Below are 25,888 nucleotides of genomic sequence, written 5' to 3'. Positions count from 1 at the left end.
TGATCTGCATCTACCCCCGTCCTGCTGATGATTTACTTTAACCTCGACACCTCATACTTCCTTTCCCACAGCACAACCGACACACAGTGCCACACAGAGCAACACAGGTCACACATATCAAATGTTGAATCTGAGGCATGTTATTGTTTCTTAAATAATATATGCCAACTTCAAATTTGATGCCAACAATACGCTTAAAAAAGCAGGGACAGGGGCAACAAGAATGGAAAAGTTGCGTAATGCAAAAGAAAACCTGGTGGAACATCTCATGACTAATAAGGTTGGCAACAGGTCAGTAACATGATTGGGTATAAAAAGATCATTACAGGGGGGATGAGACTATCAAAAGTAAAGATGGGGAGGGGTTCAACACTCTGTGAAAGACTGTGCAGGCAAATAGTACAATTTAAGAATAACAATTCTCAGCATAAAATTGCAAAGAGTTTGGGGATCTCATTATCTACGGTACATAATATCATTAAAACATTCAGAGAATGCGGAAAAATCTCTGTACACAGGAGTCTCTAACTTAATGCATGACAATCATCAGTACTTATAGATAAATGGGTGGGGATAAGAATCTGCACGGTCATGCCACAAAAACAACACATGTTCCCCATCCATCCTCCCCCCTGTCGTATATCTTCCTCTATCCAGTCCTAAAAACCCCTTGGTCTGCATCTACCCCCCTTCCTACTGAAGATTTACGTTGCCCTCGACAACTCATACTTCCTTTCCCACAGCATAACCAACATTCCTTTTCTTATCTTAACATGGGGACTCAATACTTAAATCAATAAAAATACATCAGTTCAAGAAATTTCCATAACAGTATTTTTCCAAAAACAACATTTGATATGTTATCTTTCTATTTTCATATAAATTTAGGGATAAATGATTTCTGCATCATTGCATTCGGTTTTTCTTTACATTTTAAACGTTTTGGAAACGGGGATGTATAATGAAATATATTAATAAGGCAGAACACTGATCTGTAACTCCTTCTACACATAACAGAAACCAACCCAGCCACGCTGGACAAAACACTCAGGTGTTTGGTTGGACAATACAATTGGGAGAATTGTTCTTTTCTACCAAAATATTAGAGCTTGGGAGAATACCAAAGAGCCACAACCTACAGAATGGTAACTCTACAGGAACTGGGTTGGGCAGAAGGGTTTAAACTTAAAGAAACTCTGTGAAGCTCGACGTCTGAGGTAGTGAAAGAATTCAAAGAGCTGTTTAACAAGTTTAAGGTAAGAATGAAAATCAAACATATTACTATTTGAATATTTAATGTTGGATATGAATTTCAGAATAGATGCAATATCGCAATTTATGTGTATAAAGCACATCAGTAGAGATCTCAAACAAGAAAATTAAGCAGGCAAGTGTCACCTTATAAGACAAATTACTAATTTGTGTCATATGTATCATCAATTTCAATAAAGCGAACTATGCACAGGACATTTACTGCATTAAGTCTGTTTATAAGTGCACAATACACTGTATATGATTGTAGTGAAATGAAAAGGTACAGCAACCAGCTTACTATCTCCTTGTAAGTATATTAAACCGTTTATTGTGCAATTGATTTCTCCTGTCTTACCTACCATTTTTCATAGAACTGTTTGAACTTTAGAAATTGTCATCACAGATGTTGGTGTGTTTCTCGTTGCCTAATCTGACTTAGACCTCACCACACATCACTGAACTATACGATGGCCGATAAGACAGTGAATAAAACAGGCTAGGCAGAGATAATTGTGTCGGAAAGCAACCTACTGTACCAAACCAAGCCAAAGCCAGACTCGGCAGGCACAGATGCATGCAGTCACAGTGGAGTCAAAACATTACTGTGGTAAAGTAGATTATAAATATGCTCACATCATACACACAGTCAAAAAAAAAAAAAAAACACAATATCCTGTAGGCTCTAGAGGCTCTAGAATAACTAAATAGATGGTTCCCACAGGTCCTTGAAATCATTTAAATTTGTGAATTTGTGAAAACAAATCAAGGCCCGTTTTGAAAATAGACCTACATAGACATGGGTCATTAAAAGTGCTTGAATTTCTATATTTTGTGTAGAAATTGAAGAGACCACATTGTCTGCCATTACTGTAACACAGCACAACTGAGAAATGTACACACATTCAAGCCTCTTGATTGCAACAAAAACTCCCTAGTAGGCTGGAAACTTTAGGTTGGACAATACAATTGGGAGAATTGTTCTTTTCTACCAAAATATTAGAGCTTGGGAGAATACCGAATAGCCACAACCTACAGAATGGTAACTCTACAGGAACTGGGTTGGGCAGAAGGGTTTTGTGACGGTAATTTTTATCGATCAGAACTCTTTTAGAAGGAAGTACAGAGACGAAATACTCTTGGCACAAAGTAACAGTTCATTTATTATTTGCAAATAAGAGAGACGCGTCAAACGCTTACATACATAATCATCCGAGGAGTCTCTGACTCCAAACATCATTTTGACAGTATTTATTACATAGAAAAAGGGGTGTGGTAAGATGCTGCCATCGGTTTACCCCAAAGGGCGGACTGTCCCCCCATCTTATCCTTCCTGCCATAATGTTTACTGTTGTGTTTACCTAAACTTCACACAAAGGACAGCTCTCCTTCCTGCCATAAGCAACTTCTTCAATTCTAAGAGTTCTTACAGCATCTGGAAAGACAATAGACGCCCCCAATGCAATTACCAGCTCCCCCACATTCCTTCACCTATCTAAACAATGGGACTCAAGTCTTTTAATCAGTAAGAATGCTTCAGGCTTCAGAAACTACCCCAACAGTTGAAACTTAAAGAAACTCTGTGAAGCTTGACGTCTGAGGTAGTGAAATAATTCAAAGAGCTGTTTAACAAGTTTAAGGTAAGAATGAAAATCAAACATATTACTATTTGAATATTTAATGCTGGATATGAATTTCAGAATAGATGCAATATCGCAAGTTCTATGTATAAAGCACATCAGTAGAGATCTCAAACAAGGAAATGAAGCAGGCAAGTGTCACCTTATAAGACAAATTACTAATTTGTGTCATATGTATCATCAATTTCAATAAAGCGAACTATGCACAGGACATTTACTGCATTAAGTCTGTTTATAAGTGCACAATACACTGTATATGATTGTAGTGAAATGAAAAGGTACAGCAACATGATCATTAAGCAGACCAAAAATGAGAAGCAGGATGTCTAACTTTAGATGAGGGACAGACAAATATAGCGGAACAATAATGCTTTAGGAAGATGGGTGATTTTTATAACCTGATGAGTTGTAGTTGCTAATTTCAATTGATCAATTTAATATATTTTATAAAGTCCTTTTTACATCAGCAGTTGTCACAAAGTGTTATTACTGATACTCACATACTAAACTTTACAGTTCCCTGTCAAACTAATGACACAATCTAATGACACATAATAAATAAGATTTGCTAGGGAATTAAACCTCACTAGTTGGTAGACTATCAGATGTTAGTGTGTTTCTCGTTGCCTAACCTAACATAGACCTCACTGCACGTCATTTAACTGTACGTGTGATGGCCTATAAGACAGTGAATAAAACAGACCAGGCAGAGATAATTGTGTCGGAAAGAAATGTACCCAACCAAGGCAAAGCCAGACTCCTGCAGGTACAGATGAGATGCATGCAGTAACAGCGGAGTCAAAACATTACTGTGGTAAAGTAGAGGCTCTAGAATAACTAAATAACTGGTTCCCACAGGTTCTTGAAATCATTTACATTTGTGAATTTGACAAAACAAATCAAGGCCTTTTTGAAAATAGATCTACATAGACATGGGTCATTAAAAGTGCTTGAATTTCTATATTTTGTGTAATAGAAATTGAAGAGACCACATTGTCTGCCATTACTGTAACACAGCACAACTGAGAAATGTACACACATTTAAACCTCTTGAATGCAAGGAAAACTCCCTAGTAGGCTGGAAACTTAAGAAACCTAAATAGGAACCAATCACTGAGGGGTGGCTTCTTCTCTTCTGTCTGTGACATAATATTGACCTTGTCAAGTCTTTATATTATAAACATAATGCAATCTATGTTAATCTGTGATGTTTTTCCCCAAAGGGTTTGAAACATGGTGTCAGTGTCTCTCATGTGTCTGGTTCTGCTCTCCTTGTGGGGGGTCAGAGGGGAAGTAGCTCCAAATTTCGACAACTGCAAAATGTTTTTCTTCAGAGAAAAACCAGTGTCTGGTCTGAACATAGCCCTGTCCACTCCAGATGAGACCAACACACAGAAATTAGTTAATCCTGAGAAATGTCTCTCTGCTTACAAGGCTGCCTCTCCTGCCTACATCTGTCAGACATACAACAACCAGTACTACTTTGCCACTCTGTATGACAGAGCAAGGAGGATCCCTTTGTACTCTGCATATAAAATGGATATGAAAGCGAAACCCGAAAGGAAGGGGTCCATTGTAAATTACGAACCACAGGTGTGAATATTTACATTCTCTTATCACATTTTTGATGTGCTATTAATTTAGTACAGCAACATTTAGACATACACAACTGCAAAACCATGTAGCACATTTCTATGGTTCAAATATTTGCAGTAGAACGGGGACATTATTCTTTAGAGCTGGTTGTTTTTATGCAAGAAGCACAATGCTATGTTTCTATTTTTGTCTTAGGTAGACTAATATTTATTACACTTTCATTTCAGACTAAATACCAGTAAAGTAACAGTAATATGAGGCTGAAGGCTACCACATGGCTTAAACGGCTAACCTGGTAATATTTGTATTTTACAGCTTGTGCATCCTGAACTAGCACAAAATATGATGAACAAGAGCAGATGCTTGAGAGAGATCCAGAATTACAACAAAAATGACTGCACAGAAACAGAAAAAAAATACAAACCAAACTACAAACTTAACTGGAGCCAGGCTGTCGATGAAGACTACAGTAGTAGTAAAGGCAACTATACACGTGGACACTTGAACCCTGCAGGGCACCATCAGCAAGATGCCTCCCAAGCCACCATGACTTTCACCAACGTAGCGCCGCAAAACCCAAATATTAACAATGACCAATGGAACAAATATGAGAAGAATCTGAAGAATAATTTGACTCAAGGCTGTCGTGAAATGTATGTTGTGACTGGGGTGGTCCCAAACAAAGACATAGTCCCAAGCAAAGAGTGGCTGAACAATCGAGTCAATGTTCCCAGTCACTACTGGAATGCCTTCTGCTGCACTGACAACAAAAACAAACCTCTCAGGTCTGGAGGTGCCTTGTGTCCTAACACAGCTGATGGTCAAGTTACAGAGTATAACACTGTTGCAGAGCTTCAGAATGTGCTTATAAATGAAATGAACTTTGGCAACAATTTTAATATTTTTTTTAACCGCTGTCAAATCAGTAAGGGTTCTGGCTCTTCATACTTGCTTACTTTAGTCCTGTTCATTATTTTCCTGCTCATTTTATACTGTTGCTTTGCAAAACGTAACACAAAAAAAGCAAATTAATGTAATTGTAATGTTCTGCAGTAATGCAAAATAATAAAATAATACATTGTATCATTTTTTTAATGTACAACCCCCTTTCCAGAAATGTATCCCTGTATTTAATTGAAAATAGGACAAAGACAACATTTGAAATATTAAAACTGAAAATGTCCTTTTTTTGAAAATAATTCCAAATAGTCAGCCAAGAGAACAGCTAATACTCTTCACCACTCACCAAAATAACATAAACAATAACAGACCACACAAAGTAATAGGTTGGATGGTAACAGTTTCACAGCAGACATAAAATAACATGGTCATAAACATCAACAACTTTGCAATAAATTGTATTAGGTATAAAGCACAGTGAGGTATGAGGCACAGTAAGGTACTTGAGGTACAGTAGGAGGCCTGCAAGTGTCCCAAAATCTCTAGGCCAAGATGATCAATATTCACCCCCAATACATTCACTACATTCAAAGTAATTACCCAAAATGATACAGTAAAAACAACAAATTCCATCAACGTGGATACACATTATTTCCCATCATTAATTAATTCAATTAAAAACCCACTTCATCATGAATCAGAGTTGTCTTAGCTCGTCATCCTGACTGATTGTAGGGTTCTTTGGCTCTATTATCCTGATCTTCCAATGCTTGTTTGACTGTATGGTCCTCAGCAGAAAGGCTGGTCATAAAAAACATGCTGTCATTAAGTCCTCAAATTCCACCAACATCACAAAGGATATCTTCATTGTGTTCCCCTTAACTGGAAAAAGTCACCAACACATTGAGAGCACACACAGCAACAGTAATTTCCCTAATTCCCCAATAATTCTTATCAGCAGGTGATAATTTCCAGGTATGTTCTTAAATTATTTCTGTTTCTATGATTCTTAAAGTGGCAGTGCGCAGTGAAGACCCAAGCTGCTCAAAAGTTAGCAATTTTGTTTGTTGTATTTTCTTGGGGGGGGACTTTAAACAAATTTGTATTCCAAAAAGAAGCACCATACATTTTATGACAATGGAGTATTATCAATTGCTCAAAGACTAATCCTGTTTACTGCAATGCATATATAGGAACATTGATATTTTCTAACCCTTACTCATTCCTCACCCCATGGCATACGCGTCCAATCGCATCCTTCTATGTTTATATGGTTGTGAGGAACATTAATGGCTGTGTGTTGATTTATTTTGAGGGGACAGAAAATGTACACTGTTATACAAGCTGTACACTCACTACTTTCCATTGCAGCAAAGTGTCATTTCTTCAGTCTTGTCACATGAAAAGATATAATCAAATATTGAGGGGTTGTACTCACTTTTGTGAGATACTGTATGATCTTTATCCAGTCAATAAATTGTGGATGGAAGCCCATATTTTGCATTGTGTGATATAGGTAAGGCCATTTCACCCAATCAAATGCCTTCTGGGCATCCAGACAAAGTATTGGAGATTTTGCATATATACTCATATCATCAATGAATGTATCAATATGTTAATCACACTCATACAACTAATCAGTATGGTAATGTACATAATTACCAATATACAATGTTTGTGTCCTACAATAGAAGTAATCAGAGCACCGTTGGATGTACTAAACTTGAGGGCCTGACGGCCCTGTTACTTTATGGGGTTTCCAATGCCTGCGCAACCAATATTTATAACAATGGTTTGTTGGGGGAATTTCAGAATGATAAGAAATAATGGTGGCGGATCGAAGAAGATCCACCCATAGAATTAGCATAATGGAATGGCCAGGTGTTGTTATACAAGATGGCACTGTATAAAATTGAGAGTCCGAGGTTGGAAAGGCAGTTGTTCTGCAGACCAACTCGGCTTTTTTGAATGTGTGACTTGTGTGACTTGAAACACCTGGCCTAACAGTTTGACACCACGTAAGGCAGAGGTGTCAAACCGGTTCCACAGAGGGCCGAGTGTCTGCAGGTTTTTGCTCTCTCCTTGTACTTGATTGGTTAATTAGGTCACTGATTGGTTAGTTTCTACCCTCACCTGGTTGTGTAGGTATGAACTAGGAACCAATTTATAGGAAAAACCAAATACCTGCAGACACTCGGCCCTCTGTGGAACCGGTTCGACACCTGTGACGTAAGGCCTTACCAAATTTAACAAACTAAACTTTTTTGATTGATGCAATGGGGAGCATTTTAATCCAAAAATTGGGGGGTAAATTTCATGCTACACATTTAGGTAGGACACAGCACAACAAGATCATATACAAATAAGTGTGAGGGTTGCAACCAGTATAAGTCCTGTGCTCCCATCTCGGTCTGTTAGGGCCAACCGCGAGAGCTGGAGACTGGCAGGATTCATGATAAGGGAAAGTTTGTAGAAAGTTTGTCCCAGAGAAGTATAAAGTAAGTGCGAGTAAAATCACCATCATTAGATTCTCGTTGTCCATATTAAGAGAAAGGAAGAATGTCATTCGGCACATTGACACAGCAAAAGAATTGGACAGGTGGAAGGTGACTTATGAATGTGCAAGTAAAGTGGAGCTTGTTTGGATTGAAGTTGGACCGATTTGAATTTGGTCTAGTTGGCCATGCTTTGACGTGATCGTAGTTAAACAGTTAGAGCAACAATGGAAAGGGTTTTGGTTCGCTGACCCGTATGGACACACAAAAACTATTTGAAGAGCTGCCAGAGAAACGTAGATTTCGTTTTCCAGTCGACACGCATACTTACCCAATAGGCTGTAATATCACTGTCACCACCCATTCGGTATCAATATTGAGGATAGTGGAGACCACTGAACGAGATCCAGATTAAAGAGAAATAGTATTAAGAGAGCAGCTTTGGGGAATTCAAGATAAAGAAGTTCAGTGGTCTCCACTATCAGGTGGGTTCAGGTGGCAGGAGCAAAAATTTGGTCTAGATTCCCAGAATTAAATTTACCAATAATTTGGCAGAAGCATAGACTGGGAGATAAAGTGTGGTTTTAATTGGAGTGATGGGGAAACTGTAAATGTAGATCAAAATAGAGATGTGTAAAGCATTTGAAACGTAATGTAATTGACAAATACTGGAATAAAACTATGTAATAAATAACATTCCAGGAAAATGCATTAATGTTTCTGAGTAATCATTTGAGTATATGGTTTAAATATAAAGATCATCTATTGTATTATTTGAGTAAAACTTGTTAAGGCCAGGAGTTCAAAAACTCAGGTAAATCAAGGTAAAGCCAGGAGCACAGCCAGTATGGAAGAAACAGTATTATATGAAGCCAGAGGCAGAAGCAGGCATCAAACAATTGAAGGTCTAGCAGAGGCTGATGTGTTAGAAGAGACAGTTAGTGACTGCAATACACCGCTCTTCCCAGTACTAAAGGCTGACAAGACAAAGTGGAGGTTGGTCCATGACTTGCAGCCTATTAATGAAATTGTGCAGGATTGTCAAGCTGAGGTTCCAAATCCACATACGCTATTGACGAATGTCCCTCCCGATGCCAAGTTTTTTTACAGTTATTGATCTGTGTGGTGCAATTTTTGCATCCCATTTGCCGAAGAGTGTAGACATTTGTTTGCTTTCATCTATGGGAGAAGGCAATACAGGTATACTCGCTTACCTCAGGGCTTTAAGCACTCTCCACACATTCTCAATCAGGTGTTGAAGGCAGACTTAGAGCTTGTACTGTAGGGAACGCTCATCCAGTATGTTGATGATTTGTTGATCTGTGCTCCCATGCTGGAGCAGTGTCATGATGACTCTGTCAAGTTTTGCAGAAATTGGCTGAGGGAGGACAAAAAGTATCACAATAGAAACTACAGTATTGTCAGACTGAAGTGGAGTACTTATGGAGGACCGTATCTCATCAGTTGAAAGCCATTGCCAAAGGTCAGGTAGAAGGGGTAAGCAAAGCCCCACTCCCACAGACAGTAGGCCAGATGTTAACGTTCTTGGGAATGACAGGACTGACCTCGGACTGGATAGAAGACTATGCTTTGAAGGTAGCACCCTTACGGGACTTGTTGAAGGACACTGGGCAACATCTGTTGAGTGTCAAACTAAATTGGAATAGGGATGCGCTAGCAGATTTTGAAACAATAAAACAGGATATGCAGTCAGCCCCCGCTTTGGGAACACCGGACTACACCAAGCCAGTTTTGTGGAATGTGGCTAACAGAGTAGGGGGATATGCTACAGCAGTTTTGATGCAAGACACATGCAGTGGCACGAAGAAACAGCCCATAGCATACTAAAGCTCTAAGTTGGATTCAGTGGCACAGGGCTATCCGCCCTGCTGTCAAGGATTGGCCGCAGTCCAGTATGCATTTGACAAAGCATCCACTATCACAATGGGATATCCAGTAATCATCCACACCCACCACAAGGTGGTGGAGTTGATTGAGCAAGGAAAATTTGTGCTAACAAACTCGAGGCTGTTAGACTATTTACCTTTGTTGTCGTATCCAGATGTCACAATTAAGAAGTGTGTTACAGTAAACCCGGCAGAGAGGATTACTGTTGAGCTTAATGGAGAGACTCATGATTGTGTGGCTGAATCCCTGACGTTTACCAGACCTGATTTGCTCTCCACACCCATCCCTGGAGCAGAGGTGAAGTTGTTTGTGGATGGGTCCTGTTACAGAAACCACAAAGGAAATCAATGCCGGCTTCGCAGCGGTCAGGATGACCTAGCAAGGCCAGTTCCATACGATTGACAGTGAGGCGTGTCCACAGCCTTGTTCTGCACAGCTGGCGGAGTTGAAGGCGCTGACAGCTGCATGTAGGGAGGGGAGTGATAAGGTGGCTAACATTTACACAGATTCAGCGTATGCACACAGGGTGTGTCATTGGTTTGGAGCTGTGTGGAAACAGAGATGTTTTAGGAAGACTGATGGAACTCCCATCTTACACCATGATCACATTCCTGACCTCATGGTGTCGCTGTTGCTCCCATGAAAGGTAGCTATTATCTAATGTCAGGCACACAAGAAAGGCAATGATCACATCATCCAAGGTAACAACGCAGCAGATGAGGCAGCCAAGTTAGCATCCAAGTGCCAGGGTGCTATCATGGCCCCGATGATACTAGTAGAGGCAGCCCCAGGAATGGATGACATCATCAGGATACAAGAGAGAGCCAATGTGTATGAGCAGAGTGGGTGGCTGAAAAGGGGGGCTACTAGAGATAACACAGGCCTGTGGAGATCTCATACAGGACGTTTAGTAGCACCAACTGCTCTACTTGGGATTCTCATTATGAATGCGCATGGTTTTGACCACTGTGCAAGGGGAGAGTTCTTAAGGAGGATCAGAGGTCAGGGTTTTTGGTCCCCATACATGCAGGCTACGGTTGATGCGGCTCTTGCTGAATGTGAAGTGTGTGCGAAAAACAATGTGAGGAAAGGAATAACAACACCATTAGGCCACATTCCAATACCAGAAGGGCCATTTAAACATTTGGTCATAGACTATGTGGATAGGTTGAAGAGTGTTGGTGGAAAAAGGTACATGCTGGTGGTGACTGACAGGTTTGGGACTTGGCCTGGAAGTGACATCACGCCCCCTACTGACGGTAACCACTCAGACACTGACCTAGACAGGAGGAATGAGGTATGCACAGCAGCACTATTAGCAAGGGTAATGCCATTCCGGTTAAGAACTATAGGAATAAGGGTACTAGTTCTCATCGATACAGATGATCTTGGAGATCGAAACCAGACAGCCTGGCTCCCGATAATAAGGGAAGGACGGCGGGATTGGTCAATTAGAGGGTGTGGTGAGAAAGGGGTATGGGGACCCATTGGTAGAGTAAAAGTAGAGTTTGAGAGACATTTCGTTATTTGTAGACAACAGGAATGCAGTGTGAATATGGGACTAGATGTAAACAAGACACAAGTTAAACAGATGTTTGACGAGGATGCCCCCCATGCAGCTATAGCAGGGTACGGTACGGTGGAGAGGCTAGGAGAAACATGGGGAACTACATGGGATAGAGAAACAGATAGTAAGGAAATTGATGCTTTTATTCCATGGAAACAGCCATGGGGGAAAACTAATAGTCAGGTCCGCAACAAAGGCACGGTTATCTGTGATGGCAATTTCATTGATCAGAACAAAATTCTCTTGGCACAATTAATAGTTTATTTGCAAATAGAGAGACGCGTCAAAAGCTTACAGAATAATCATCCGAGGAGTCTCTAACTTAATACATGACATTCATCAGTACTTACAGAGGAAAAAGGGGTGTGGTAAGTTGCTGCACATCTGTCTTATGTCACATAGGTTTTACCCAAAGTGTGGGTTGTCCCCCCACCTTATCCTTCCTGCCATAATGTTTACTGTTGTGCATCTTCCTCTATCCTGTCCTAAAACCCGTTGGTCTGCATCTACCCCCATCCTGTTGAAGATTTACGTTAACCTCGCCACCTCATTCTTCCTTTACCACAGCATAACCAACATTCCTTTTCTTATCTAAATATGGGGACTCAATACTTTAATCAATAAGAATACATCAGTCCAAGAAATTTCCACAACATATCCCAAAGATAGTAAGGCGAAGAAAAAGAGAATCTACTGCCTGGCGCACACTCAGAGCCAGAGGAGTGGTAGTCCCAGGGAAGACAAATGATGAGGCACAGAGAACAATCATGGTAAAGAGCCAGACTGGGAAGGTCATATGTAGTTGGGCAGATAGTGTTCAGTATGGTCAGGCAACTTGGACAGATGGAAAGTGCACTGTTACTGTTGTAGAGGTAAAAGGAAAATGGGAAATAGTGGTTGAACACAATGGTGAGGAACAGGGAATGTTTCTTGAATTGGCTATTACTAGATTCCCAGACAAGAGCACAGAACAACTGATAGAATGGGGAAATTAGGAGACAGGTTCAGGAGAAGATGACACCACAGAAGAAGCAAGGCTAGCTTGTCTGCTTACGGGGTAGAAACTTTGCCCCCTATGCCCACAGCGCAGCAAGTAATGGCCTAAGCAGATACAACGGAGCAGATGTTGAGCCCCAAACCCACTCCAGAGCAGGCCCTGGTTCGCGTGTCCCCAGGGGAGCCCACAATAGAGATGGAAGAAGACCAATTGGGCACAGCTAAGAGATATGATTGGTATAAATGGGCCCAATACACTGCTAGACAACATGAAGTAGATAATTGTCTAGTGTGCTCAAGAGCAGGACACGGAAATATGGTCGTGGTACCTATTGAGATAGGATGGAGAGAATGTCTAGATGAAAAATTTGGCCAATGGAAAGCAGGAGAAGATGGTGAAGAGTTTCATAAACCAGGCTTTGTAACCAGTGTTTGACATTTACTTTTTTGATCACCCGGCTCTGTGGCTAGTGGTTTTCCAAAGTAACTAGCCACTCAGCATTTTCACTATCCACCATTTTGTTGTTGGGGAATTACGTTTTATTTGATCAAATTTGACTATGGTCTGATAATCTTAACCTGTCTTGTTCACTGGTTCAGTCACTATTAGGCAAAGGTGGTACCCCACTCTACCAGACACCTCTCTGTGAAAAACTTGAAAAATACTATTATAGTGTTAAATCTGACTTATTGTCCATGTCCACTTGAGAAGCTAATGCACGCTACAATGTCTTCCCTAATATCAACCAAAATATGCAAGCAGTATATTTATTCTTACCATAACCTAGAACTATTAACATGTTATTTAAAAAGGAATATCAAATCACCCATCAGCTTTATAATTAATCGCAGTTATTATAATTGTCTATTTTTGTTATGCTTGTTAATATAGACTTTCATAAAAAAATGAAATGGAACTGTATTTATTACAGCCTTGCCAAGTTTTCTTCCTCATCCTTGCTACATCGTTAATCTCCCTCGACTTCATTCAGCTCTACTAGGCTCTGCGGCTGTCGCTGATCCAGCGTCTTCACGTTCATATATTTTATATTGTTAGTAACTTAAATATGTTAATTATATATTTTTTACTCTATATATTGCATATACACTCACCTAAAGGATTATTAGGAACACCTGTTCAATTTCTCATTAATGCAATTATCTAATCAACCAATCACATGGCAGTTGCTTCAATGCATTTACGGGTGTGGTCCTGGTCAAGACAATCTCCTGAACTCCAAACTGAATGTCAGAATGGGAAAAAAAGGTTATTTAAGCAAGTTTGAGCGTGGCATGGTTGTTGGTGCCAGACGGGCCGGTCTGAGTATTTCACAATCTGCTCAGTTACTGGGATTTTCACGCACAACCATTTCTAGGGTTTACAAAGAATGGTGTGAAAAGGGAAAAACATCCAGTATGCGGCAGTCCTGTGGGCGAAAATGCATTGTTGATGCAACTTTGACTGAAATAACCACTCGTTACAACAGAGGTATGCAGCAAAGCATTTGTGAAGCCACAACATGCACAACCTTGAGGCGGATGGGCTACAACAGCAGAAGACCCCACCGGGTATCCCTAATCTCCACTACAAATAGGAAAAAGAGGCTACAATTTGCACAAGCTCACCAAAATTGGACAGTTGAAGACTGGAAGAATGTTGCCTGGTCTGATGAGTCTCGATTTCTGTTGAGACATTCAGATGGTAGAGTCAGAATTTGGCGTAAACAGAATGAGAACATGGATCCATCATACCTTGTTACCACTGTGCAGGCTGCTGGTGGTGGTGTAATGGTGTGGGGGATGTTTTCTTGGCACACTTTAGGCCCCTTAGTGCCAATTGGGCATCGTTGAAATGCCACGGCCTACCTGAGCATTGTTTCTGACCATGTCCATCCCTTTATGACCACCATGTACCCATCCTCTGATGGCTACTTCCAGCAGGATAATGCACCATGTCACAAAGCTTGAATCATTTCATATTGGTTTCTTGAACATGACAATGAGTTCACTGTACTGAAATGGCCCCCACAGTCACCAGATCTCAACCCAATAGAACATCTTTGGGATGTGGTGGAACGGGAGCTTTGTGACCTGGATGTGCATCCCACACATCTCCATCAACTGCAAGATGCTATCCTATCAATATGGGCCAACATTTCTAAAGAATACTTTCAGCACCTTGTTGAATCAATGCCACGTAGAATTAAGGCAGTTCTGAAGGCGAAAAGGGGTCAAATACAGTATTAGTATGGTGTTCCTAATAATCCTTTAGGTGAGTGTATAGCCTAATGTTTTTGGTGTTAGTACATTTTAGCCTACTAAAAGCCACCTGAAAAGTTTTTGTATAAAAATATGCATATTAGATGTAGTTTGAGTTTATTACGTTTTAATGGAATATTTTGTCAGGCTTGGGTGTAAAAGAAAACTAGGATCCGGCTGTTACTCATCTCCACGATGTCTGGACACGTGTGGTCCTGCATGCAAGGTTGCCAGATTTCATTGATTTCAAAATACATAAACTGTATTTTGCTGCAGACTCCAGAAAAATCTTGACCTGCCCAAGCCCATGAAAAATACCCCAATTGTGTAGGAAACATACCCCACCTGGCAACACTCAATATGGAAAAGGTTTCCTCATACCGTCATTTTAGATGCAAGTGTTTTGCTGGTATTTTGTATAAGAGCGCAAAATCATGTTTTACCATGCCAACACACAGAGGCGGTGCAAGGTTTTGGGAAGGCTGTTGCCTTTCAGCTTTGAATTCAGGAAAAACCCAGTGTATAGATATAGTATAGGATGCCACCTGCTAAAGTGGCTAGTAAGAGTAACGGCGTTACACGCCACATTCTGCCCGCATTAGGCGGGAGAGCGTGTGCCAATGTCAAGCCCTGTTTGTAACGTGTCTGGCCTGGCTGGGACATAAACAAACCTATGCCAAAATAGTCGCTCAGAACTTTACCTCAGAATGTCAAGATCTGGATGTGAGGATTAGTTTAGAGAAAGCAGAAAACACACTCCCAGAAGAGGGCTTAAGAATATTAGGGAGACACAAATGTTTCCAGGCTAGTGGAGCAATTACAGTGGGACATTTCTCAAAGTGCAAAAGCATAGTTAATCTGGACAAAGGTGCATTGAAGATGGTACAGTCAGGCAGAGGGTTCTAATTAACTCAAATGGCAGGACGAAAGAGTATTTACTTGGAACAAGAACAGGCCATAGCTGATGTGTTCTGGATGTGTGGAGGACGGCAATTACAATCAATACTACCAAAGGGTTGGTCAGGGACATGTGCTAGGGTAAGAGTATCTCAAGGGATGAACATCATCCCACACGCCCTGACACAGGAAGACACTATACAGAGGACTGAGGAAAGGCCGGCTAGGTCACAGGTAAGAAGGGCTTATACACCTGATCCAGAAGTTGTCATTGATGCAATAGGTCAACCACGAGGTATTCCCAATGAGTTTAAAGCAAGAAGTGAGATCAGTGCAGGTTTTGAATCCCTAATCCCATGGATAGCACTGGTTTAAGAACATTGAGTGGATTTCTTACATATATTATAATCAGCAGCAATTCATCAATTACCCAGACGCAGCTTTAACAGCCCTAGGAGAACAGCTTCGGGCTTCAAGTACGATGACGTGGCAGAACAGGCAAGCTCTTGATTGGATCTTAGCAGAAAAGGGAGGTGTTTGTGTTATGTTTGGTGAACAGTGCTGTACTTTTATCCCAAACAACACTGCCCCCGATGGTTCATTCACTCAAGCTATGAACAAGCTGAAACGGTTGAGACAGGGAGAGATGCTCACACTTGGGACTGGCTTGAGTCATCATTAGGACAGTGGTGTACTATTTTAACTAAGGTAGGCGTAGTAATTGGGATAGTGCTGGTAGTCGTAGCTCTGATAGCATGCTGTGTAGTTCCTCTCCTCAAATCATTTTTGACCAAAACAGCTTCCCAAATGCCTCTGCGAGCCATAGGACCGGACTCATTTGACAGCTTGCAGGTTACTCCACGTCCTGGTTATCCTAGCCAGTATGTGGACAGTTATGGAGACCTGTGTATTATGAAAGGGGAGCCTCTGGACTATCCCTATGGAAACCCAGAATGTGAATGGTCAGTTAAACCGGGCGCTGGATGGGCTTGTAAGGATTATCAGCGGAAGACGGCAGGAGTCAATATGGCTGTGGTAACACCAGTGAGGGGAGCGAACACGGACAGTTATTATGTTGGAATGGATGTAAATGTGGACATGAACATTGACGGTAATTACATGGACGGTACAGAGACAGATAGCGCTCAAATGGACAGTGACCCTTTGGCCCCAATGTTGAGTGAGGGTAATTACGATCGGGTGGTGCATAAGCAGCTCAATATCTTTTTCCTCTTAATGGGGTGATTTAAACCCTTAACATTATAAGATGTCAGAACTAAGTTATTCATATTGTCTGTGGCAAAGTTATAAGGCTGGCCTTTAAATGTCTAATTTCTTCTCCTATACCCCTTTGGATCCTAAAACATGAGCCTGTGTACTTAGAGTACATAGGGTAAATTATGGGATTGCATATGTAAATCCACTAGCTGTTTCTAGACATATTCTTCTTTTTGGAAATAAACATACAAGAAATGTGTGAACACAACACCATAGCTTCTAAAAACCCAACAGGTTGTCAGAACAACAGACCTGTTCCAGAACTAAAGTGGCAGAGAGTTGTGGCATTCCTCTGTTGGAGTCAGCACTGAGTGCCGCTGCAACAATTCAACAACCTAACTGTTGCGGAATGTTACTAAGACTAAGTCTCAAGATAGACATTAATTCGTAGAAGTCAAGTGTGGCTTAGGATACGCGCCTAGAAACCCATATACCTATAGATCAGACCACAAACTTAAAAATTAACTAGCTAAGTTTTTATTTTCAAACCATATGTAACATAATATGCAGCTTCATCTCAGCCAACACTAAGTGACAGTTGTATATAAATACCGTATACTGTATATTACAGAGTATGAAGCTTCACCTCCGCCGAGTCGAAGTGACAGTTGTATCTTTATGTACCAAATTGCCAGGTTTTTCTTTGCTTCCGTCGAAGAGTTCAGTAACATACTTCATTCTCCGGACAGTCTCATTCTTGGAAAAAGGCTTGTAGATGGGTGCCGCTCATCTTTGGTAGCCCCTCACTCTCACTATCATACCTTCTGTAGCCTTTCCTTTTCGTAAACTTGAACATCGATTCCCAACTCCTTTAAAGCAGAGACGGCATCCGAGAGTGTATGGAACACTTTAGTGCCCAAGTCCATCATTATTTTCAATTGTACGGAATAGGGACTTTGTGCCTTTATGTTTTCCCTTCAGCTGTTTCATCACCACCGTTACCTGTTGCTGTTTCTTCTGTATTTCATTTGTATAATCTTGGTCGAAGTATATTCGCCCTTGATATTGAATCCCCCGTTGTTTCCAGACTTGGCGGAAAACCAGTTCCTTCACCGTGTAGTCAAAAAAGCGTATTATTATCGATCTCGGTGGGGCATAAAATTTTGGTCTGGCAGTCAAGGATCTATGAGCTCTCTTGATAGGGAGTTCCAAGTAATCTGGGAGATGAAGTGACGATCACAGCAGTTCAGCTACAAACCCCGCGATACCAGTCTTCTCAGAGCCTTCTGCTACGCCATAGTTTCTGACGTTGTTTCGCCTAGACCAGAGGTGTCAAACCGGTTCCATGGAGGTCCGAGTGTCTGCAGGTTTTTGCTCTCTCCTTGTACTTGATTGATTAATTAGGTCACTGATTGGTTAGTTTCTACACTCATCTGGTTGTGTAGGTCTGAACTGGGAACCAATTTATAGGAAAAACCAAAAACCTGCAGACACTCGGCCCTCTGTGGAACCGGTTTGACACCCCTGGCCTAGACTAAGCTTCTAGGTCTCCTCATTTTACAGCAAAGGTAGCTGTCCAGTGTAGCAAGTACAGGTGCTGGTCATAAAATTTGAATATCATCAAAAAGTTGAATTATTTCAGTAATTCCATTCAAAAAGTGAAACTTGTATAATGTATACACTCATTCCATACAGACTGATATATTTCAAGTTTTTTTTTCTTTTTATTGTGATGATTATAACTGACAACTAATGAAAATCCCAAATTCAGTAACTCAGAAAATTAGAATATTACTTAAGACCAATACAAAAAAATGATTTTTAGAAATGTTGGCCAACTGAAAAGTATGAACATGAAACGTATGAGCATGTACAGCACTCAATACTTAGTTGGGGCTCCTTTTGCCTGATGTACTGCAGCAATGCAGCATGGCATGGAGTCGATCAGTCTGTGGCACTGCTCAGGTGTTATGAGACCCCAGGTTGCTCTGACTGTGGCCTTCAGCTCATCTGCAATGTGTGACAAGAACAGTAAGGAAGTAGAAAAGTACACTTTGTCTATCAAAGCTGTATGTGAGGTTTACCCACAATAGTGAAAGAATATTACTTTGTTCTGAGTTATTTTCAGCCATCTTACCTTTTTCCTCAATTGCTAAAACACAATTTTTAAACCTTGCTCCTTTTTCTGAAAACATTAAACACAAAACCTCATCTTCAAGCACTATTTACAAAACCTCTGACTCCTCTCGCAAAATGAACTTTTGCCTCAAAACAGTTTTACCTGTGTTCAAAATCAAACACTGCTATCAAATCATAAACAAAGGGATCAAAATGATATACACTATCAAGCATATAGTTCTCAGGGAATTCTATCATGGTGGCTCAAAATTGATCAGAAATTTCTGCTCTGCTTTGCTCCATGCAATTTTTTTTGTTCTTCCTCCTCCTTGTACCCCTATTTTTACAGTACTGTACCCTGCATCTCACAAACTTGTCCTTTGTCTCTGTGATACTGTAATTCATGTTCTTTGTTGATATGAACCTGCAACCAGTCAAAAGCTATTGAGCAGTCAGTACTGTTAACAAATGGAAAGCACAATGTTCAGGGTCATACAATTTGTTCATTGTACAGTATACAGCCTACAATGCACTGTATTACAGTATACAACACTAAAAGGGACAACAATCAAAGGAGTAAACATGTGATCAATGTGCTTCTTCTTGTCTTTGGGCTGGGTCAGGCCAGAGCACTTTGTCGACATCACAAGCAGTACAGTCCCTCCTGAGGCAACGAGGGAAGAAGCCTTGTGTGCCGTATCCAGCCCTGACATGATTCCTCACCTATATCACCGCAGGCTAAATCCATGACTTGCAGCAGATTTACTCTGGTGTAGGGTTGTCTATCATACACTTTCCATCTCCAAGAGGAGAAAAACCCCTCAATCCAGATTTACTCTGGAGGGAGGTACAAGTTCATAAACTGCCCACTGATGTTAAACTATTGTCCCACACTATCAGATAGGTGGGAATGGGATTCTCATTTAGCTCTTGACCCTGCTGCTCTTGAACCTTCTGCTCAAATAAAATCTCTCTTAGATTGTGACATTCCCACCTCGTTGACCAGGGAATTCAACAACGGCCCGCTGTTCAATCATGTTTCGGCCTCTCCTCCTCTTTGTTAGATTGAAGCCTGCTTCATCGACAAAGATGAACTCATGGGGTCTGTCCAAGGATTCCATGTCCAATATTGTCTGTGTAGAAATACAATATACTTTAAGTCGTACAGAGACAGTGCTATACACTGTATGTACTGAAGAGTAATCTCATTCACATAGTATGTGTTGGTACTGTTGACGACCTGGATTACAGTAAATGTTTCTGAATGTACACTTACTTGCATATACTGAGCTCGCAGTTCTTTCACCCTTGGTGAGTTGCGCTCAAAAGGTACTCTGTATACTTGTTTCATTCGCATCCTGATACGATGCAGGACACGGTCAATTGTGGAAATGCTCCCACTGTCGATTCCCTGGAAGTGTGTGTTGTCTTGTATCACTCGTTCCTGGATTTCTGCTGAGTCGTATTGAATTATCTTGAAGGACCATGCCCACTATAACAGCCTCTTGCTCCCGAGTGAATATAGCTGTCCTTCCACCTGCATGTAGAAGCCTTGCAATTCTACAAAAAGTAGATAACTTTACAAATGTCTATTAAAACAGCTGCATATAGTGTAGTACAGTAAATTTGCTATTACAAAAATACAGTAGTATACTGTACCTGTTCTCTTCTCTTCTCTCTTACTATGGTGGACACAGAAAATCGGCTTCCCTCAGAAAGAAAGTCCTGCTTCCCTCATTGTCAGTCCATGGACAAGAACATGGTCTATGACTGTTGCTTGAATTTCATCAGATATTTCCACTCTTTGTCTTCCTCTTTGTCCTCCTCTTTCTTGCCCTCCTCCTCCTCTTCCTCCTGGTCGCCCACCTCGCATACGCACTTGTCCTCTCACATTGTTTCTTCTATCCATTCTCAGACTTTCTCCTTCCCACCTTCAACAACCTGTTTTCTCTCTGAACTGGCTTATATTGGTTGTGTCACATCATTTGAAAGAGGTTAAATCAATTTTGAGTGGTTGTTTTCCATCAATGACATGTGTTCTCTATTTGTAATTGATTGTTGCCACTTGTGTTTACCAGTATGGATGACATGTGCATTAGAGTGCAGAATGTGTTTTGAGAATGAGAATGTGTTTAGAGTTTTGCTGAAAACGTAGATCTGCAAATTGTGTTTTACCATGAATGGGAATGGTTTAAGGTATTGACAACAGACTGCACAATTAGATGAATTAGTTCAGGCAACTGAGAACTTTGTTCAGCCAATGGGTTTTAGTGTTTTAGTAATTGAGAAAAACTGTAAACATCACTGAGAAAAACATCAATGTAATGCTACTAGGTTTGTGTCTTACTGTACCCTTCCCTGCCACTAGGTGGCAAAGGTGTGCATGCTTCACAGAACATTTGAGCAGGCACTGCACATAGGACAAATCCGAAGATACAGAAAACCCAGGAGGGTTTAGGGTGCTTATTCTTTGCCTGTTATAGATTGTGCAGTCAATGGCACACTGCTTACAAAAACAAATCCAAAATGAGCTGTCACTAACTACATTTAATCTGTTAGAAATCTTTGTGCAGCATATTGGTAAGTTATGTGCATTAGTTCCACTGACACTGTAGTCATGAAGCAAGAGCTGCCATGTTACTTATTTGACCACCTGTTTACAGCTTGATGTCTGTCAGTTAATTTGGCGGTCAGTGGATAAAGTAGCAAGCCTTGACCTGAACATATGCCTGTATTGGTCACAAGTTGTCTTCAGTGTGTAATCTTAATTAAGCTTTTTATAAAACGTTGCATAGGCTTGCAGACCTGTTCATTAGAAAACAGCAGAGATAACATCCATGTAGCTGTCTAGAATGGCAACCTCTGCAACAAAGTTATGTAGAAGGATAGATGTTTCTTTTAATAAACTTCAGAGATGTTCCGTTTACTAATGGTAACATACTTTGAGGTGGGCTTTGGGGTCGTTTGAATCTCGTTAATTGTGTGTTACAAGTCTGCCACTGCCCCTTCTACTAAGCCATTCAGGAGCTGCCACTGCCATTGATTGATAACGCAATGACCTAGTTTCCATCTCTGCCTCTTGATGGAGACCTTGATTGATGCAGCTGGACAATCTCAGAAGACGATGACACATGGGAAAGAAACCAAGACAGGGATGAAAGGATGCAGGCATGATGTTTACACTGTAATACGGACAGGTTTGATTAATATATTACACTATATTTACACTGTCATATACACAGTATTGCTGTCAACACTTTCTTTATAATTACCTCTTTGTTGGCATTGCCAGACTTTTTGTGATAGTAATTAATATTAATACAGAGTAAAATAATAACAGTCTCTTCATGTAACCAAATATGTGAAGTTTCCTTCTTCAGAATTGCATTGTCGTGGGGATATAAAATAGCTGTTTGACTACGCTCCTGTTCAGGCGCCACTCGCAATAATGAGAGCGGGAGACCAGTTGCTTCTTTCCTTCTTTTCACAATTTTTAAACGTCCGTCTCGGTTGCATTCATACAAATCTAAACCTGACTGAAAGTAAACTCTTTTTTCGGCGCCTTAAGTTTGAGCCAATCGGATGTCAGGAAAAACGAGGATCAGTTCAAGTTAGGAGGGGCCGCTCGTATCCCCCCTCAAGATTGAAAGTATTAGTTTGGCCCTGTCTGAAACACACACACACAGACACAGCGCTCCGCTGCAGCTGAAAGTCCGACCCGGCCGGTCGCGTATGAAAAAAAAATACCAAAAACCGGCTGGTTCGGCCTGAAATGGATCGGCCGTTCGGGATTGTTCCCGGTATTCCCGATGGCCAATCCACCCCTGTTTGTCATGAAGGATGAAATAAAGGCTTACTGCGTGAATGATGTGGTCATCTTGAGAGAGGGTTGTGTGCGTTACAGACTCAAGTTCCTGGAATGTGGTGATGTTGACTCCTTCCGATCAATTATGATTGCTTCGGCCTGCATGAAAGTCTTTTTCAGATTCCTCATCAAGGACACAATTGTCCTGTAAAATTGCAAAGAGTTGCAGGAGGAGAGGGACTTGTTATCAGCACACAGTTCAAAAGCCAGCACCCATGATGGTATGGAGGTGGATTAGTGCACATGGCATGGGTGACTTGTATATCTGTTAAGGCACCATTAATGCTGAACAATACAGGTTTTGGAGCAGCATATGCTGCCATACAGATGATGTCTTTTTCAGGGAAGGCCTTGCTTATTTCAACAAGACAATGCCAACCACATTCTGCATGTATTACGACAGCATGGCTACATAGTAAAAGAGTCTGGGTGCTAAACTGGCCTGCCTGCAGTCCAGACCTGTCACCCATTGAAAACATTTGGCGCATTATAAAACAAAGAATATGACATAGGAGACCCCGAACTATTGAGCAGCTTGTTGCAGAATTATGGAAATGGGCCCACTTCACACTTCACAGTGCATGGTTACTTTAAGAATATACCTCTAAATTATCCCCATCTGATCAGAATTATAGGGGAATTAGAGAAAAGACTGTTGCTGTGTTGGTGGCATTTTCTAGTTATGTTGAACACAATGAAGATATCCTTTGTAATGTTGGGGCAATCAGTTTGAGGACTTAATGACAGCATTTTTTTTATGACCAGCTTTTCTCCTGAGGACTTCCCATACAGTCAAACAAGCGACAGAAGATCCGGATAACAGAGCCAAAGAACCTTCCAGCCAGTCAGGATAACAGAGCCAAAGAACCTTCCAGCCAGTCAGGATAACAGAGCCAAAGAACCTTCCAGCCAGTCAGGATAACAGAGCCAAAGAACCTTCCAGCCAGTCAGGATAACAGAGCCAAAGAACCTTCCAGCCAGTCAGGATAACAGAGCCAAAGAACCTTCCAGCCAGTCAGGATAACAGAGCCAAAGAACCTTCCAGCCAGTCAGGATAACAGAGCCAAAGAACCTTCCAGCCAGTCAGGATAAAAGAGCCAAAGAACCTTCCAGCCAGTCAGGATAACAGAGCCAAAGAACCTTCCAGCCAGTCAGGATAACAGAGCCAAAGAACCTTCCAGCCAGTCAGGATAACAGAGCCAAAGAACCTTCCAGCCAGTCAGGATAACAGAGCCAAAGAACCTTCCAGCCAGTCAGGATAACAGAACCAAAGAACCTTCCAGACAGTCAGGATAACAGAGCCAAAGAACCTTCCAGCCAGTCAGGTTAACAAGCTAAGACTCATTCTCTTATCTCCCTCTCTATCGTTCTGTCTTTTTTTCAATGAGTGTGATTCACATGCAATTATGACCCTACAACGGTATAGATCTTCCAGGGGGTCAAACAGTTGCAAACAAGGACTGCAGTGTTTTGGATTGGAAGCTCTGGAACAACTCTGATTCATGATGTAGTGGGTTTTGGATTGGAAGCTCTGGGACAACTCTGATTCATGATGTAGTGGGTTTTGGATTTGATTTGCGGTGGGAAATAATATGTATCCATGTAAATGGGACTTGTTGGTTATGGATCATTTGGGGTAATAACTTTAAATATATTGGGGGTGAATATTAAAGGCAAATGTTTGTTCCTTAATCTACATGAAAACATTTTAATTATATAAAACACAATTAACATTAAGATAATTGTGGAAATGATCACAAATTCTACAAATTTGTACCACCAGGAACTCTCACTGGTTTGACTGCGTTCAAAAAAATCTATATTGAAATGGTTGCCAAAGCTCATTTCATTTATAAGCTTATTCTGAAGGTCTTCAACAGTGTTATACTCTGTAACTCGACCCTCAGCTTTGTTAGGACACAAGGCACCTCCAGACCTGATTGGTTTGTCATTGTTGTCAGTGCAGCAGAAGGCATTCCAGTAGTGACTCGGAACGTTGACTCGATTGTTCAGCCACTCTTTGCCTGGGACCACCCCCGTCACAATTATTACAGTCCTGATTCAAAACCTTCAGCTTCTGCTCATACTGGTTCCATTGTTCCTTGTTCATTGTCGGGTTTTGCGGAGCTATGTTGGTGAAGGTCATGGTGGCTTTGGAGGCATCTGCTTTTCCATGATGCCCTGCAGGGTCATAGTTGACTTGACTAGTATGGTAGTCTTCATCGACTGCCTGGCTCCAGTTAAGTTTGTAGTTCTGTCGGTATTTGTAAAGCTTTCTTTGCAGTCATTACTTGAGATGTTCTTGTAAAACTTGATCTCTGTCAAGCATTCTTTCTTTTTCATCTGATTATTTCCTAGTTCAGGATGCACAAGCTGAAATATAACCAAAATATAAAAAAATTAGCCTCTGCTGATTAAGCCATGTGGTAGCCTTCAATCTCGTATTACAGTTACACTGCTGGTATTTACTTTGAAATTACAATGTAATAGTAGCCTACCTATGACAAAAAGAGAAACCTAGCATTTAGTGCATCTTGCATAATTTTCTTTTTTTCAACCAGTTCTAAAGACAAGGGTTATGGTTATTTGAACCACAGAAATGTGCTACATGATTTTACAGTTTGGATTGGAAGCTCAGTTCTACCAGTTCTACCAGTTCTACAGGGTAATGGCCTCTTTCTACTGCAAATATTTCAATCACAGAAATATGTTTCATGATTTTACAGTTGTGTTAGTCAAAATGTTCCTGCACTGAATTAATAGGACATTGAAAATGTGATGAGAGAATGCAAATATTCAAACCTGCGATTTGTAATTTACTATGGAGCCCTCCCTTTCAGGTTCCCCTTTGATATCCATTTTATATGCAGAGTACAAAGGGATCCTCCTTCCTCTGTCATACAGAGTGGCAAAGTAATACTAGTTGTTGTATAACTGACAGATGTAGGCAGGAGAGGCAGCATTGTAAGCAGAGAGACATTTCTCAGGATTCGGTAAGTTCTGTGTGTTGGTCTCAACTGGAGTGGGCAGGGCTATGTTCAGACCGGACACTGGCATCTCTCTGAAGAAAAACATTTTACAGTTATCAAAATTTGGAGCTACTTCCCCTCTGACCCCCCACAAGGAGAGCAAACCCAGGCAAATGAGAGACAGAGTCCCCATGATTCAAACCCTGTTG

General features: G+C 41.0%; 2 protein-coding genes and 1 pseudogene across 2 annotated transcripts in view; 2 read left to right on the top strand and 1 right to left on the bottom strand.

Annotated features, from left to right (window-relative positions):
* LOC105022845 (endonuclease domain-containing 1 protein-like) overlaps positions 1-25,888 on the top strand; it is a 74,198-nt gene that overhangs the window by 28,637 nt on the left and 19,673 nt on the right. The gene's annotated exons all lie outside the window — the stretch shown is intronic.
* LOC105022915 (endonuclease domain-containing 1 protein-like) lies at positions 2,846-7,843 on the top strand. The gene is made up of 4 exons (XM_010891683.1): positions 2,846-2,891; positions 4,115-4,484; positions 4,803-5,412; positions 7,806-7,843. The coding sequence occupies exons 2-4, from the start codon at positions 4,125-4,127 to the stop codon at positions 7,841-7,843; spliced, it is 1,008 nt and encodes a 335-aa protein (XP_010889985.1). The 5' UTR covers positions 2,846-2,891; positions 4,115-4,124.
* Positions 11,410-25,872, bottom strand: LOC114834455 (annotated as a pseudogene).

The sequence above is a fragment of the Esox lucius genome, chromosome 25 (assembly GCF_011004845.1).
Source record: "Esox lucius isolate fEsoLuc1 chromosome 25, fEsoLuc1.pri, whole genome shotgun sequence".
Lineage (NCBI taxonomy): Eukaryota > Metazoa > Chordata > Actinopteri > Esociformes > Esocidae > Esox > Esox lucius.
The sequence above is the reverse complement of the archived record's forward strand: the minus strand, read 5'-3'. Positions and strand labels throughout refer to the sequence as shown.